The following is an 18,063-nucleotide window of genomic DNA, read 5'->3' as shown; positions in this document are numbered from 1 at the left end:
ATCAAGGCTGTGAAACAACAATACAGGGAGAAGATTGAGTTCCTCCAGCATTTTGCATGTGTTGCTCCGAGTTCAAGATTTGCAAGGCGATGTTACAGCTCTATAAAACCCTGACCAGACCACATTTGGAATATTGATTTCCAGCATATGCAGAATCTCGCATTTATGATTCCTTACCAGTTCACTAATGGGAGCTTACACTTGTATTTGCATTTCTAACAAGCACTGACTGTTCCTATCTCGGAGACTTCTGAGAAGCAAGCCACAGTGCTGAAGATTTTTCCTTCAGGGGTAACATTATGAACAAGTCTTACTGTAGGTGCAGCCAGCAGCAGCATTGCTCCACAAGTAGTTGCCCGCTTCCTTGTCCAATCAGATATCAGCCCCGCAAGGATGCCACCTGCCAACACAAGCATCACAGAGTTATCACTATAACACATAGGAGAGAATTGGACAGTTTGGCTCATCATGTCTTCTCATGGGTGATTTATTATTCCTTTCAGCCCCATTCTCCTGCCTTCTACCTATAAACTTTGACACCCTGACTAATCAAGAATCTATTAACCTCAACTTTAAATATACTCAATGACCTAGCCTCCACAGTCCCCCATGGCAACGAATATCCATAGATTCACCACCTTCCTCCTTATCTGTTCTAATTGGACATCCACTGCTGTGTCCTTGGGTCCTAGACTCCCCCACGATAGGAAACATCTTCTCCACATCCACTCTGTCCAGGTCTTTCAGTATTCAATCGGTTTCAATGAGACCCCCCCCTCCCGCCCCATTCTTCTAAACTCCAGTGAGTACAGGCCCAGAGATATCAAACACTCCTCATTCATTAACCCTTTCATTCCTGAAATTATTCTCATGAATCTCATACATCAACACAGTGACAGTAAAATGCCGATAATCCAGTTTGGGAATCTGAATGGCTCAGCATCTGGCTCACTCATTTGGACACCAAGTCCTTGTTACCCACGGGCTTGGGTACTTGCAAGCTCACCTGTGTATGGTAATCACAATTTTCCCTGTACTTCAATTTTATTGATAGCTTTCCTGTAGGTAGGTGACCAGAACTACACACCACATTCAAAATTCAGCCTCACTAACATCTTGTACAGATTCAACATAGCTTCCCATTTCCTGTATTCAACAGCCTGATTTATGACGGTGAACTCGGACAGCTCCACCATGGGCACCAGCCTCCCCAGCATCATGGACATCTTCAAAAGGCGATGCCTCAAAAATGTGACATCCGTCATTAAGGATCCTCACCACCCAGGGCGTGCCCTCTTTTCATTACCACCATCCAGCAGGAGGTACAGGAGCCTGCAGATAATCACTCAACACTTCAGGAAGAGCTTTTGTCCCTCCGCTATCAGATCTCTGAATGGATGTTGAACCCATGTACACTACCTCAACGGCTTTTTTGCTTTCTTTTTGCATTACTTATTTAATTTAATTTTTTTTTAATGTTTTTATTGTAATTCATAGTTTTTAAAAAATTATGTATTACAATATACTGCTACCATAAAACAACAAATTTCAAGGCATATGCCATATGGTCACAAAGGGAGCTTTTTATGACCTAATCTACCTGTGACGCCACTTTCAAGGAACTACGGATCTGTATTCCCGGATATACAGTCATTAGTCTAATACAAGTTGTGAATTGCAGTGAACATCAAACAGCTAAATAATGCCTGGGTTAGGTATCTACCAATATCTGATGCCTCGTAGCTCAATCTAAAGCACTTGGTGTATCCTTTCATCAGGAAATTTAAAAATAATTTTGTGGAACCATACCTGCAATTCCACCTACGTCGAAGAGTGTCGAAAGATCGCCAGCTTTTTTGGCATCAATGTGCTCTAGGAAAAATAAATTAAACGAAGAAAAGTTAGATGCATCATTCTCACTGGGAAGTGCAGAGCTCCGCCTACATGGAAATGTCCTTCTCAGTTCTGGAAGTGACCTTGTCCAACCAAGCGCTTTGAATGTTCTGGGGTGAACCCTGTGAATGGGAATACCGCACATGTGGTCTTAAAAGGGGAAAAAGTAATTACCACAGGAACAGAGCACTTTAAAAATCATTGTATGATTATGCAGGGAGTTAGTGGTTTTAAAAGGTGGACATAATGCTTAACATCTATTAAAACTCTAAAGGCAAAGCTTTAACCTGTAACCTTCGATGTCCTTACTAATCAAGAGCCTATCAGGAGGAGGAGAAGATGGCGGCGTGACGCAGCGCGCACGGCCTCTCCGGTGATGAATATCTGTAATCTGTCAAGTAGGGTGCCGTGCACAATTCTGATTTGATGGAGGCAGACGTAAGAGCGCGGAGGAACATCTGGAGAAACTTCTGAAATGCCTGTTTCGCTGCCGCTGCTACTGTGCGATCCGAAATCTCTGGAGGGGAAGGACCCGAATCCACGGCTTTGCCTGTTGTTTGGCGGCCGGGGTCGAAGCGCTCGGTGCCAGAGGCTTGAAGTTCTCAGACGCACTCAGAGTCCAACTGTGGTCGGGTGCTTCCAGGGTGCTGCATCAGCAAGTCTGCAGTGCTGGAAGCTCTCGGCAGGGAGAGTTTCTTCCTTCTACCGTCTGCGTGAGATGTTGGGGCTATCAGGACTTTGAGACTTTTTTTTACCGTGCCCATGGTCTGCTCTTATCAAATTACGGTATTGCTTTGCACTGTTGTAACTATATGCTATAATTATGTGGTTTCGTCAGTTTTAGTCTTGGTCTGTCTTGTGTTTCTGTGATATCATACCAGAGGAACAATGTATCATTTTTAATGCATGCCTTTCTAAATGACAATAAACGAGGACTGAGGAATTTAATCTAATCTAATCTAATCAATCTCTGCTTGAAGTACACCCAATGACCTGGCTTCTACTGCCATCTGTGGCAATGAATTTTACAGATTAATCACACCCTGGCTAAAGAAATTCCTCCTCATCTCCATTCTAAATGGATATCCCTTGATTCTGAGGCTGTGCCCTCCAATCCTAGACTCCCCCACTCTAGGAAAATCCTCTCCATATCTATACCTTTCACATCATATAAGACAGAGATAATAAGCCTGATTCTGATTCTGAAAAGCTGTCACTTCTCAAAGGAAAAGCTGTTGCTGTTTAGTCCTTCAAGTGCAGTGAATTCACTGAGGACAAAGCTAGACAAAATAACCACACCAGAAACCACATTAGTAGTTTCTACACCGGCTTCGTCTGACACTGCTACTCACCTTTGTTGGCAAGATACATCGGGAGCCAGAAAAGGAATGTGTAACTGACAAGCTTGGCAAAGAGCAGACACAAGGAAAACTCCATCACTCCCTGCAAAACACGATCAGTCAGGCAGTCATTACAACATGTTACCAGCACTAAAGCCAGGGTCAACACAGCTCAGTACTCCCTCCTCCATCTCAACCAAAGGGGTCACAGAACAGTACAGCACAGTAGGAGCAGTGCGATCACTCCAGTTGATGCTCTCCTATTGGATCCACAGGTGGCTGTAGAGGCAATCGGGATTCCAAATATGGATTCCCTCAATGGAGAACACCTGTCTGTGACTTTGTTTAATGTGGGGATGTGATACACGGGCAGCACATGGATCTTGACAGATCGAGGTCAGGGTCCAGTGGCATGGAATGGAAGATGTCTGGGTGCCCTGCACCGCTGTAGATTTCCTCTATCTTCACTGCCACTGTGATGCATCATTTTCCTCCAGATCCACCGCTGACGTTTCGGTTGGATCATTCTACATTTGGAACCTCCCCCTCGACCTTACCGCGAGCTAAACTCCAAACGGCATCACAGAAATCCACAAGGCTCTTCACCATAACAAGGTGATGATCCTCGGAGAAGGACAGTACAGGCCCTTCAGCCCACGATGTTGTGCCAACCCTCTGGCTAAAGAAGTTCCTCCTCATCATTTAATAGTCTTATAACAGTGGGACAGAAGGTGACAGGGGAATAATTTTAAGATGTTGGGTGGAAAGTATAGGGGGATGTCAGAGGTAGGTTTTTGTTATACAGAGAGATGTGGGTGTGTGGAACACTCTGCCGGAGGTGGTGACAGAGGCAGACACATTTGGGACATTTAAGAGACTCTTAGACAGGCTGATGGATGGTAGAAAAATGGAGAGCGATGTGGGAGGGCAGGGTGAGATTGATCTTAGTGTGGTTTATAAGTTTGTCACAGCATCATGGGTGAGGGGCCAATACTGTGCTGTAATGTCAGCCTGGTGGTAGGTGCTTTCAGGCTTTTGTATCTTCTACCCAATGGTCCTGGGAGAGGACAGAAGGGAGAACGTCAGGGTAGGTGAAGTTTTTAACTAGGCTGACTTTTCTGCTTTCTAATTCACCAAGGTGGCAGAGAATTATGCACAGTGAGCCAACACTGTGACAGGATAAAGATCACGAAGGTTTTGACAAGAACTGCATGGGTTTGTATTTAACTCTAAAACACTTACAGGGATCTGCAAGGCTCCGAGGAAGCTGATGGCTGTAGGTGAAGTGCTTCTCTCGCCGCTGACTGCAACAACATGACTGTTCACTAGACCATTGGCCTTGGCCGAAATCTTCACATCACTCTCCTTTAGAAAGCATTCCTCCTCAGGGTCCTATTTTCAATATTTATTTTTAAATGTGAGCATTTTTCAAAATACTATAGAATATCCAAAAATAACAGAAGGTACTGAAAGAGGAAAACAACAAATTTCATGAGATATGTCAATAATAATTTTATTTTTTATTCAGAGATACAGAGTGGAACAGATGAGACACACCACCCAGCAACCCACAATTTTAATCCTAGCCTAATGACAGGACAATTTACAATGACCAATTAACACTATTTATGGTTTTATTACTATTTAATTATTTATGGTGCAACTGCAACGAAAACTAATTTCCCCCGGGATCAATAAAGTATGACTATGACTATGACTAACCTACTACCTGGTACGTTTTTGGAACGTGGGAGGAAACCCACGCAGTCACAGGGGAGAATGTACAAGCTCCTTACAGACAGCAGTGGGAATTGAACTGGGGTCGCTGACTCCATAATAGCATTATGCTAGCCATGACGCTACCATCCCAAATAATACATCAGATTCTGGTAATCATTAAAATCTATTCCCCTGGTCATCAGTTATGATATTTCCTTCTGTAACTTGATGTTAATTCTGCTTTGGTTATCACTTTAGAAGTTCCTCAGGCTACTTTCCTGGGTGAAGGTGTTATATGGATGGCAGTTATTGTCATCAAGTTAGGAGGCATAGCTGTGAGTGTGGAGACTGGCAGTACAAAACTTATTAGTTATAATTGTTGAATGTTGATTTTTGTTACATGTCACATCAGCACACCACAGCAAATTTCTAATACATTAAATAGACTCTCAGTAGCCACCTTATTATTAACCACCTGTACCTAATAAAGTAGCCACTGAGTGTATGTTCGTGGTCTTCTGCTGCTGTCGCCCATCCACTTCCAGGTTGAACTTGCTGTGTGTTCAAACATGTAACATGTGGTTATTTGAGTTACTGACACCTTCCTTTGAGGCTGACCCATTCTCCTCTGACCTCTCTCGTTAACGAGGCGTTTTGCCCACAGGATGCTTTGTTTTACTCACTGGATATTTTATTCATTTTTGCACCATTCTCTGTAAACTCTAGAGACTGTTATACATTAAAAAACCCCAGGAGATCAGCAGGTTCTGAGATCTGCAAACCACCCCATCTGGCACCAACAATCCTTCCATGGTCAAGGTCACTTAGATCAGATTTCTTCCACATTCTGATGTTTGGTCTGTACAATTGAACCTCTTGACCATGTCTGCACGCTTTTAAACATCAAGTTGCTGCACATAATTGGCTGATTAAATATTTGCATTAGCGAGCATGTGTACAGAATAAAGTGACCACTGAGTGTATATGGTGAATAAAGCTGGTCCTTGATTGCACCTTCGACAGCCTCTTGGTGTGCTGATCTATGTATTTCTACACTCATGACCTTCTCCAGAAATGCAGTACAGAGCATCCGAACATGCTGCAGCACTGTGTGGCACAGAAACAGCACCACGGCAGACAGGAAGGCTCCACAACAGGAAGTTAAAACTGCCCAATGCATCACCGGCTCCGGACAACCCACCATCAAGGACATACATACAGAAACGTGCCGGAAAAGAGCCAGCAATATCATGAAGGGTCCCACCCACCCTGCTCATGGGCTGTTTGTCCCACTCCCATCCTTGGGAACAGCATTCATTCTAGGACCACCAGACTCAAAATCAGTCATTTTCCCCCAGCAGTAAGGCTGACCAACACTTCCACCCACTAACCTACCCCTCCGCACCTCTAACCACCACTACTTTATCAGTTCCCATCAGAGTCACCTTATGTACAGATACACTTGTGTCAATATACAAACTCACAATCTGTCTGGTGGATGTACACAAGCTCTCAAAGTTAATTGATTATCAAAGTATATAAACTATACACAGCCTTGAGATTCGCCTCCTTATAGGCAGCCACAAAACAAAGAAATCTAATAGAACCCATTTTAAAAAGACTGTCAAATACTCAATGTACAGGGGGGAAAAGAAATTGTGCAAACAATAAAAGTAAGCAAATAACATTGAGAACTGAAATTCACGGAAGTGAGTTCACAGCCACGAAGCCAGTCCCAGTTGATCCAGGGGCCTGTTAGTTGCAGGGCAAAGTCTCAGTTCAGTACAGAGACGAGTAAGCCTTGCCAAGCAGTGAGAGTCCACCCCCTCCTCCAGCTTCAACACACTGACCGTTCCAATCTGGCCGGGTGCTTAATTCAGCCCAAACATTAGCTCGTTCCTTGCTCTCAGGCCTGGGCCCAGTTGCTTCAACTCTACCGCACTTTAATTCTACCACTTCAAATTGTCTCTATCCACTCCAGCAATGGTCAAACATTGGCTTGTTCCCCACTCTCAGGCCTGGGCCCTGCCACCTCAATTCAGCCCGTACACACCACACCACAACCACCTTGCAACTTCAAGACTTCAATTCACACCACAAAAATGACAGGTGATACAGGGAGATCAACTCCGAAAGGGAAGTTAAAGGCTATTGATTGCAATGATCATCTTCGAGAGAAAGTGTGATCAATAAATTAATTAGTAGCTGTGTTTGCTGCCAGCAAGTCAAGGTTGAACTTCACCAGCACCATCTTAAACCGAAATATAATATTATATTTATTTTTTGTGTGTTCTTCTGGTTTTGTATTTCTGTTTGTTGTGTTTTTTTGTGCTGTATCGGATCCTGAGTAACAATCATTTTTTTCTCCTTTACACCTGTGTACTGAACTGGCTTCACTTGCCTTGGCGGCTCACGGCTGTGGACTCAGTTCTGACGAATCTATGGTTTGTTGTTTGATGTTTTGTGTGCTACTTGTTCACTTTTTGCTGTTTGCACAATTTGTTCTTTTTTTGCACATCTGATGGTCTTGTGTGGGGGTGTTCATTAAACAGGTTCTACGGTGCTTCTTTGTTTTGTGGCTGTCTGCAAGAAGACAAATCTCAAGGGGCTGAGAGGGAAAATGGATCAGCCATGATAAAATGGCGGAGCAGACTCGATGGATCGAATGGCCTAGTTCTGCTCCTATATCTTATGGTCTTATAGCATACAAACTTTGATAATAAATCTACCTTGAACTTTTGAACTTTGAAGAACAACAATCTTGAATTTTGAATCTCTTTATGCCCAGTTGCTAGCTGTACAAGAACATGGTCATACCGTATTTTAATATACAGTATTTCTGTTTTTTGCACATTTTTTAATCTATTCAATATACGTGTACTGTAATTGATTTACTTATTTATTATTATTTTATTTTCTCTGCTAGATTATGTATTGCATTGAACTGCTGCTGCTAAGTTAACAAATTTCACGTCACATGCCAGTGATGATAAACTTGATTCTGATTCTGCCTTTTTACCTTGCTTTGTATACCACACCAGTGAGACACACACTCGCCCTGCGCAAGTGGAAAGCTGACACACACTCGCCCTGCGCAAGTGGAAAGCTGTGAGTAAACACAAGCTCCCGGCACATTTACTTACCATAAATGAGTTGCTTTTTTGTTGTTGGTAAGCCTTGCACTTGTGTTTAAATGTGTCCCACCCATTCAGTGACTTGGACGGCTTCTGTGAACAGAAGAAAAATATTAATATCCAGCAATCCTAATAGAGTCATAGAGAAGTACAGTACAGAAACGGGCCCTTCAGCCCATCTAGTTCATGCCAAAACCATTTAGACTGCCTACCCCCATCAACCTGCATGGGAACCGTAGCCCTCCTACACCTACCATCTATGTACCTTTCCAAACTTCCCTTAAATGTTGAAACCAAGCTCACATGCACCATTTGTGCCAGCAGCTTGTTCCACACTCTCATGACTCTCTGAGTAAAGTTACTCCTCACGTTCCCCTTAAACTTCTCGCCTTTCACACTTAACCCATGACCTCTGGCTGTAGTCCCACCCAGCCTCAATGGGAAAAGCCTGCTTGCATATCCCTCATAATTTTATATACCTTTATCAAATCTCCTCTCAATCTTCTAAGTTCTAAGGACTAAAGTCCTAACCTACTTAAGTTTTCCTTGAACTCAGGTCCTCCAAACCCAGCAGCATCCTTGTAAATTTTCTCTCTACTCTTTCAACTTTATTTACATCTTTCCTATAGGTAGGTGACCAAAACCGCAAACGGCACTCCAAATTAGGCCTCAAAAACATCTTATACAACTTCAACATAATATCTGAGGTCCTGTTCAATACCTTGATTTAACAATCAAAGATACAGCAATCCAAATACAGTGGATTCCATTTAATCTAGACACATTGGGACCAACACATTTTGGCCCGAGTAAGCAGCTGCCCCAACTAGCTGAAGTTTCATGGAAATAGTTAAAAAGGTTTTTAAAAGACAAAATACCGTTTAACTGTGGAACTATTTATGTATTTAGGTGAAATATAGAACAAATTAGAATACAGTAGTATACAACTGTAGTTCCTAATAGTTATTCTCAGAGGAATTCATCTAGTGTACGTTGCTGTATTTTTTTGACTGACTGTAAACAAACAAAATCAGTGCAGATAATAGACCACATTCATTGCCTTCCTGAAGGAAGTAGGGACAAAATCCAACCATAAAAGTTCCTGGCACAGCATTATCAAAAATCACTACTTTTTGGATCAGTGTCTTTTGGACCAAACATGTGCAAATGGCGCAATTTAAAAACCGTGCGTTCTAAGCATGGTGTAGTTTCTAACGACCACATAAATGCATGTGATTGATGCTAATTAGAAACTGTTCAGCAACAGTCTGTCCCAATTAAGGGGCATGTTGTCCTAGATAAACAAAGGGAATCTCGGCTATTTTTTGTTCTTTAAGAGTTGTCCCAAATAAATGGCTGCCCTAATTAACCAATTGTCCAATGAACCAGAATCCACTGTATTAGATGTTTCACATGGATGCATCTCCTTTGGACTTGTTACCGTGTGTGTTATTTAGGTGTTGTGACACTGGAGGCTGCCATTTGGCCTTTTATGTGGTGTGTGAGTTATATATACTGTACACTGTCTGTGCATCTTGGCAGGGAGGAAGGTTGTTTCATTTAGTGGTATACATGTATATGGTTGAATGATAAACTTGAACGTGAAACTAGCCTTCCCTCCATGGAGTCTGTCTCAGTAATATAGCCAGTATAATCAAATAATGTACCCATCAGGGATGTTCTCTCATCCTCCTCTCCATTCAGGCAGAAGGTAGAATAGCCTGAAAATACATCCCACCAGAATCCAGAGCAACTTCTATCACACCAGTTTTAAGACTATTGAATTAACCTCTTGTATGATAAAGATGAACACTTGATCTCACAATCTATCTCACTATGAGCCTGCACCTTATTGTCTGCCTGCATTGCATTTTTTCTGTCACAGTAAAACTTCATGGGTTAACTCACTTGACAGGATTAACGTATGAGTAGTGTTTGACAGCTATGGGCCTGTACTAGCTGGAGTTTAGAAGAATGCAGGGGGGAACCTCATTGAAACCTACTGAATATTGAAAGGCCTAGATAGAGTGGATGCCGAGAGGGTGTTTCCTATAGTGGTGGACTCAAGGACCAGAGGGCACCATAGGGATGCCCATTTAGAACAGAGAGAGGATGTATTTCTTAAGCCAGAGGATAGTGAATCAGTGGAATTTATTGTCACAGATGGTTGTGGAGGCCAAATCATTGGGTATATTTAAAGTGAAGGTTGACAGGTTCTTGATTAGTCAAGATGTCAATAGTTACAGGGAGAAGGCAGGACAATGGAGACAATAAACCAGCCATGATGGAAATCAGACTCGATGGGTCGCTGCTCCTATAACTCATGGTCCAGCAAAAACATCAACCCCCCACCACCCACCATGCAAGCAACACCAAAGCCCCTAGAAACCCTGATCCAGAGTGATTCTAAAACTGCTGTCCATCCCAATAGTTTCTGATGGACTCTAGATCATGGTCTCTGAGGGCTTGTTCTCTCTCTCTCTCCCTCACAAGAGATAGAAAGACATCGCTCCTGAAACAGTGAGAGGGGACACCCACAGTTCAAAAACAACCACAGGAATTCAGCCTCAAATTACGTATCTACACTTCTCCTCCCCTAAAGTGGCCACGTGAGGCTCATCAATTTTTACAGAGAACATTCTATCCTGATGATTCACAGCCAGGTGTGGCAACTGCTCAGCCTAAGCCCACACAACATTGCAGAGTTGTCAACACCACCCAGTCTATTACACAAACCAGTCTTTCCTCCTGCAATTCTGTCTATAGTTCCTGCTGTCCCAGGAGTGCAACCAATATTATTAAGACTCCCTCACCCTGGACCCTCTCTCATAAGACATTCTTATCTTCTAAAGATGATGCCTCACAAAGGCGGCATCCATCATTAAGGACCTCATCACCCAGGACGTTCCCTCTTCTCATTGCAACCATCACGAAGGAGGGGAAGGAGCCTGAAGACACACACTCAACATTTCAGGAACAGCTTCTTCTCCTCTGGCATCAGAATTCTGAATGGACAATGAACCCATGAACACTTTCTCGGTATTTTTTGGGGATTTTTTGTCTTTTTGCAATACTTATATAATTTAATTCTAATATTTATTTGCCAGCTGGTGGTGTACTAGCTTCAGCGCCGGACTTTGGAGCGAAGGCTCCCGAGTTCGAATCTAGCCGGCTCCCTTGCACATTTTCCATCCATGTTGGCTTGAGCGTCGAGCTAGCAACTCGGCTTCGTAAAAATAAGAAAGCCTGCTAAAAACATGCTGTCATGACAGCGTCCCGATGATTCCACTCAGAGTTAAGGGGAGGTGGGGTGGCGTTGCTGGTTATAGAAGAGATTAATGCAATAGAAAGGAAGGACATAAGCCGGGAAGATGTGGAATCGATATGGGTAGAGCTGCGTAACACCAAGGGGCAGAAGACGCTGGTGGGAGTTGTGTACAGGCCACCTAACAGCAGTAGTGAGGTCGGAGATGGTATTAAACAGGAAATTAGAAATGTGTGCAATAGAGGAACAGCAGTTATAATGGGTGACTTCAATCTACATGTAGACTGGGTGAACCAAATTGGTAATGGTGCTGAGGAAGAGGATTTCTTGGAATGTATGCGGGATGGTTTTTTGAACCAACATGTCAAGGAACCAACTAGAGAGCAGGCTATTCTGGACTGGGTTTTGAGCAATGAGGAAGGGTTAATTAGCGATCTTGTCGTGAGAGGCCCCTTGGGTAAGAGTGACCATAATATGGTGGAATTCTTCATTAAGATGGAGAGTGACATAGTTAATTCAGAAACAAAGGTTCTGAACTTAAAGAGGGGTAACTTTGAAGGTATGAGACGTGAATTAGCTAAGATAGACTGGCAAATGACACTTAAAGGATTGACGGTGGATATGCAATGGCAAGCATTTAAAGGTTGCATGGATGAACTACAACAATTGTTCATCCCAGTTTGGCAAAAGAATAAATCAAGGAAGGTAGTGCACCCGTGGCTGACGAGAAATTAGGGATAGTATCAATTCCAAAGAAGAAGCATACAAATTAGCCAGAGAAAGTGGCTCACCTGAGGACTGGGAGAAATTCAGAGATCAGCAGAGGAGGACAAAGGGCTTAATTAGGAAGGGGAAAAAAGATTATGAGAGAAAACTGGCAGGGAACATAAAAACGGACTGTAAAAGCTTTTATAGATATGTAAAAAAGGAAAAGACTGGTAAAGACAAATGTAGATTCCCTGCAGACAGAAACAGGTGAATTGATTATGGGGAGCAAGGACATGGCAGACCAATTGAATAGTTACTTTGGTTCTGTCTTCACTAAGGAGGACATAAATAATCTTCCAGAAATAGTAAGGGACAGAGGGTCCAGTGGGATGGAGGAACTGAGCGAAATACATGTTAGTAGGGAAGTGGTGTTAGGTAAATTGAAGGGATTGAAGGCAGATAAATCCCCAGGGCCAGATGGTCTGCATCCTAGAGTGCTTAAAGAAGTAGCCCAAGAAATAGTGGATGCATTAGTGATAATTTTTCAAAACTCGTTAGATTCTGGACTAGTTCCTGAGGATTGGAGGGTGGCTAATGTAACCCCTCTTTTTAAAAAAGGAGGGAGAGAGAAACCGAGGAATTATAGACCGGTTAGCCTAACGTCGGTGGTGGGGAAACTGCTGGAGTCAGTTATCAAGGATGTGATAACAGCACATTTGGAAAGCGGTGAAATCATCGGACAAAGTCAGCATGGATTTGTGAAAGGAAAATCATGTCTGACGAATCTCATAGAATTTTTTGAGGATGTAACTAGTAGAGTGGATAGGGGAGAACCAGTGGATGTGGTATATTTGGATTTTCAAAAGGCTTTTGACAAGGTCCCACACAGGAGATTAGTGTGCAAACTTAAAGCACACGGTATTGGGGGTAAGGTATTGGTGTGGGTGGAGAATTGGTTAGCAGACAGGAAGCAAAGAGTGGGAATAAACGGGACCTTTTCAGAATGGCAGGCGGTGACTAGTGGGGTACCGCAAGGCTCAGTGCTGGGACCCCAGTTGTTTACAATATATATTAATGACTTGGATGAGGGAATTAAATGCAGCATCTCCAAGTTTGCGGATGACACGAAGCTAGGCGGCAGTGTTAGCAGTGAGGAGGATGCTAAGAGGATGCAGGGTGACTTGGATAGGTTGGGTGAGTGGGCAAATTCATGGCAGATGCAATTTAATGTGGATAAATGTGAAGTTATCCACTTTGGTGGCAAAAATAGGAAAACAGATTATTATCTGAATGGTGGCCGATTAGGAAAAGGGGAGGTGCAATGAGACCTGGGTGTCATTATACACCAGTCATTGAAAGTGGGCATGCAGGTACAGCAGGCGGTGAAAAAGGCGAATGGTATGCTGGCATTTATAGCGAGAGGATTCGAGTACAGGAGCAGGGACGTACTACTGCAGTTGTACAAGGCCTTGGTGAGACCACACCTAGAGTATTGTGTGCAGTTTTGGTCCCCTAATCTGAGTAAAGACATCTTTGCCATAGAGGGAGTACAAAGAAGGTTCACCAGATTGATTCCTGGGATGGCGGGACTTTCATATGAAGAAAGACTGGATGAATTGGGCTTGTACTCGTTGGAATTTAGAAGATTGAGGGGGGATCTGATTGAAACGTATAAGATCCTAAAGGGATTGGACAGGCTAGATGCAGGAAGATTGTTCCCGATGTTGGGGAAGTCCAGAACGAGGGGTCACAGTTTGAGGATAAAGGGGAAGCCTTTTAGGACCGAGATTAGGAAAAACTTCTTCACACAGAGAGTGGTGAATCTGTGGAATTCTCTGCCACAGGAAACTGTTGAGGCCAGTTCATTGGCTATATTTAAGAGGGAGTTAGATATGGCCCTTGTGGCTACGGGGGTCAGGGGGTATGGAGGGAAGGCTGGGGCGGGGTTCTGAGTTGGATGATCAGCCATGATCATAATAAATGGCGGTGCAGACTCGAAGGGCCGAATGGCCTACTCCTGCACCTATTTTCTATGTTTCTATGTTTCTTCTTCTTCTTCCAATAGTTCTTACAGTAATTTATAGCATTTTTACAAATTATATGTTGCAATATTTGCTGCCACAAAACAACACATTTCACAATATATGCCAGTGATAATAAACCTGATTCTGACTCTCTTCTCAGCTGTCCCATCAGGCAAAGATACAAAACTCTGAAAGCACATACCACAAGGCTAAAGGACAGCTTCTAGCCCACTGTTGTCAGACTATTGAACTATCTCCTTGTACAATATGATGGACTCTTGGCCTCACAATCTACCTTGCACCTTATTGTCTGGCTGCACTGCACTTTCGCGGTACCTGTAACACTCTATTCTGCACCCTGTTATGTTTTTCTCCTGTACTAGCACCGTGCACAGTGGTAATGAAATGATCTGTCTGGATGGCAGGCTAAACAAAGTGTTCCACTGTGCCTCTGTTCACATCAGAATAGTGAACCAATATACAGTACCGTACTGTGCAAACGTCTTAGCTACACATATATTATGAGGGTGCCTTGGATTTTCGCACAGTACTGTACTTGTCAAAGTGGAGCAGAGAGTGAGTTTGTAAATCTGACAGGAGCAAAGTGCATTGGGAATGGCAAGGATGGAGCCCCACAGGAGGGGTGTGGGACGGTGGCAGAAAAGAGATGCCAGGGACAGGCAAGGTCATCTGATTCCAAACAATTAGTTTATTACTCATTACAGTATGTCTCTCTGATGCTTCCTGCTCCCTCCCCTCTCCCTTCCCCTTTTCCCAACCATGATTCCCCTTTCCCTGCCCCTTCCCACTCTCAGTCCCATATCGGAATCAGGCTTATCATCACTCACATATGTCATGAAATTAGTTTTTTCACAGCGGCAGCAGCAGTGCAGAACAATACATAAAATTACTAAAGTATTGTCCAAGAGTCTCAGGCATACTAGCTATATATATGTGACTTAGACTTCTGCATAGTACTGTACATGGTCTACCCACAGAGCTGAATGAGTGCAACTAGGGGGTCCGTGCAGAGGCCAGAAAGAGGACACTGATTCAGCACAGACATGATGGGCCGAAGGGCCTATTCCTGAGTTCTGTTCTGTATTAATTCCCCTTCAGCAAGCATGGAGGATAGTGCAACCAATGTCATTAAGGACTCCCTCACACCAGACATTCTCTCATAAGACATCCCTGTCTTCAAAAGGTGATGCCTCACAAAGGTATTGATGCTACTTTCCAGCACCCCAAGGTGTCTGGTGTTGGTGGACCAGGTCTAGGATGCATCTCTAATCCAGGTAGCATCTCCTTTGCACTTTCTCCATAGCCTCCACATCCTTCCTGTAGTGGGGTGATCAGAACTGTACACAATACTCCTAGAGATCTGACCAAAGTTTTATACAGCGTAACGTAACCTCCTTAACACAGAGCTTCTGCAGACGCTGGAAATCCAGAACACACACAAAATACCGGAGGAACTCAGCAGGTCAGGCAGCATCTATGGAGGGGAATAAACAGTCGGTGTTTTGGGCAGGACCGGAAAGGGAAGGGAAGGAAGCCAGAATAAGGAGGTGGGGACGGGAAGGCATACAGTATGAGCTGGCAGGTGATAGGGGAGACCAGCTGAGGGGGAGGATGGGTGGGTTGGGAGGGGGGATGAAATAGGAAGCTGGGAGCTGATAGGTAGAAGAGGTAAAGAGCTGAAGAAAAAACCTGATAGGAGAGAAGAGTGGATCATGGGAGAAGAGGGACCAGAGGGTGGTGACGGAGATGTGAAGAGAAGAGAAAGGAAGAGAGTGGAATGAGAATGGGGAATGAAAAAGAGAGGAGAGAGGGAGAAGAAATTACTAGAAGTTAGAGAAAGAAATGTTCATACCATCAGGTTGGAGACTACCCAGACGGAATAGGGGATGATGTTCCTCCAACCTGACTTTGGAATCACCATGGCAGTAGAGGAGGCCATGAACAGAGATGTCAGAAAGGGAATGGGAAGTTGAATTGAAATGGGAGGTCACTGCATCTTACTGTCTACCTGCTCTACACTTCATCTGGGACTGCAGCACCGTATTCTACATTTTGGCATTGTTTCTCTTGGTAAAACCTCGATGCACGTACATTAGGAAATGATCCGTATGGATGCACCTCGGTACATGTGACAATAATCAACTAACTCCAGTACAACCCCTCAGCAAAACCAACAGCTTGAGAGAATCAGTAGTTAGTGACCTTCGCTGAAGTAGTGCAGATGATCAGGACCATATGAATAGACTAGGAGAGTGAGGGAAGATTTGATAAAGGTGTACAAATTTATGAGGGATTTGGATAAGCTTTTTCCACAGAGGCTGGGTGAGACTAGAACTACAGGGTGAAAGGTGAAATGTTTAAGGGGAACATGAGGGGGAACTCCATCACTCAGAGTGTTGGAACAAGTAATGAGTGGAAGTGATGAATTCAGGTTTGATTTCAATAATTAAGAGAATATTGGAGAGGAGGGGAATGGAGGGCTGTGGCCCGGGTACAGATTGATGGGACTAATTCAGCATGGGCTAGATGAGCCAAAGGGCATGTTACTGTCCTGTAGAACTCTATGGCTCCATATTTCAATACAACTGTATCACTCTCATTCCAATTTCACAGGGGCAATTACAACTTGTGATGTCTGCACGGAATGCTTTTGGATGGGAATTGGGAAAATTACAGAACACAGCCCTGGAAAGAATCTGCCAAATTCAGGGGTGTTTTTATTCCACGTTCGGTATATATCTGTCCCACCAACTGAACAGGCGTCTGTGCATGAACCTACAGAATAAAGACTGCTTTATTCAGGCTTCTGTCATACGTCAATATTCAGAAATACTCACTCGGGCTCGGACCACAGCACACTTCACATCACGTGGATCTGTAGGAAAGAGTAACTGTGAGGACATGGGGTTTGCGGCACAATGATTATTCCTGCACTCCCTCTACAAATCATGCACAAATATCACAGCGAACTTCACTCTGCATCTAACCCATGCTATCCCTGTCCAGGGAGTGCGTGATGGGACAGTGTAGAGGGAGCTTCACTCTGTATCTAACTGTCCCTGCCCTGGGAGTGTGTGATGGGACAGTGTGGAGGGAGCTTCACTCTGTATCTAACTGTCCCTGCCCTGGGAGTGTGTGATGGGACAGTGTAGAGGAAGCTTCACTCTGTATCTAACTGTCCCTGCCCTGGGAGTGTGTGATGGGACAGTGTGGAGGGAGCTTCACTCTGTATCTAACTGTCCCCGCCCTGGGAGTGTGTGATGGGACAGTGTAGAGGGAGCTTCACTCTGTATCTAACTGTCCCCGTCCTGGGAGTGTGTGAAGGGACAGTGTAGAGGGAGCTTCACTCTGTATCTAACTGTCCCTGTCCTGGGAGTGTGTGATGGGACAGTGTAGAGGGAGCTTCACTCTGTATCTAACTGTCCCTGCCCTGGGAGTGTGTGATGGGACAATGTAGAGGGAGCTTCACTCTGTATCTAACTGTCCCTGCCCTGGGAGTGTGTGATGGGACAGTGTAGAGGAAGCTTCACTCTGTATCTAACTGTCCCTGCCCTGGGAGTGTGTGATGGGACAGTGTAGAGGAGTTTCACTACCCATCCAATTTTGCTTTGGGAGCCTGGTTCTGTTAGTTTCCATAGTAGTTCCTGAGTTGGAGATCAGCACCATTCTACCTGTTAATGTTTGTAACAATTGGTTCTGAATAGTGCAGGTAGAGTGACCCTTTCCCAAAAATCCAAATTCTCTGAAATCAGAAGCTTTTTGAGCGCTGACTTGACCCCAGGAATGGAAAATTCCACATAGTGCGAGGGAGTTTCCCAGGCATTGTTTCGGTTTCTGCACACGAAAGACAATTCTGCTTAACGGTAGCGCATAAATTCAGAGTGAGAAATGATGGCAATGCCAAACAGCCGCTGACTGTTCTGACTGTCCATGTAGGTGACCGAGCTAGTGATAGCTTA

General features: G+C 44.0%; 1 protein-coding gene across 1 annotated transcript in view; it reads right to left on the bottom strand.

Annotated features, from left to right (window-relative positions):
* Positions 1-18,063, bottom strand: part of LOC134347795 (glucose-6-phosphate exchanger SLC37A1-like) — a 110,607-nt gene that overhangs the window by 29,778 nt on the left and 62,766 nt on the right. The window contains exons 9-14 of the mRNA XM_063050222.1: positions 16,942-16,979; positions 8,096-8,179; positions 4,476-4,625; positions 3,246-3,336; positions 1,810-1,872; positions 315-400 (exon numbers count right to left, since the gene is read on the bottom strand). Coding sequence (XP_062906292.1) covers positions 315-400; positions 1,810-1,872; positions 3,246-3,336; positions 4,476-4,625; positions 8,096-8,179; positions 16,942-16,979 — 512 coding nt within the window. The remainder of the gene's footprint in view (positions 1-314; positions 401-1,809; positions 1,873-3,245; positions 3,337-4,475; positions 4,626-8,095; positions 8,180-16,941; positions 16,980-18,063) is intronic.

Source organism: Mobula hypostoma, chromosome 6 (genome assembly GCF_963921235.1).
Source record: "Mobula hypostoma chromosome 6, sMobHyp1.1, whole genome shotgun sequence".
Lineage (NCBI taxonomy): Eukaryota > Metazoa > Chordata > Chondrichthyes > Myliobatiformes > Myliobatidae > Mobula > Mobula hypostoma.
The sequence above is the reverse complement of the archived record's forward strand: the minus strand, read 5'-3'. Positions and strand labels throughout refer to the sequence as shown.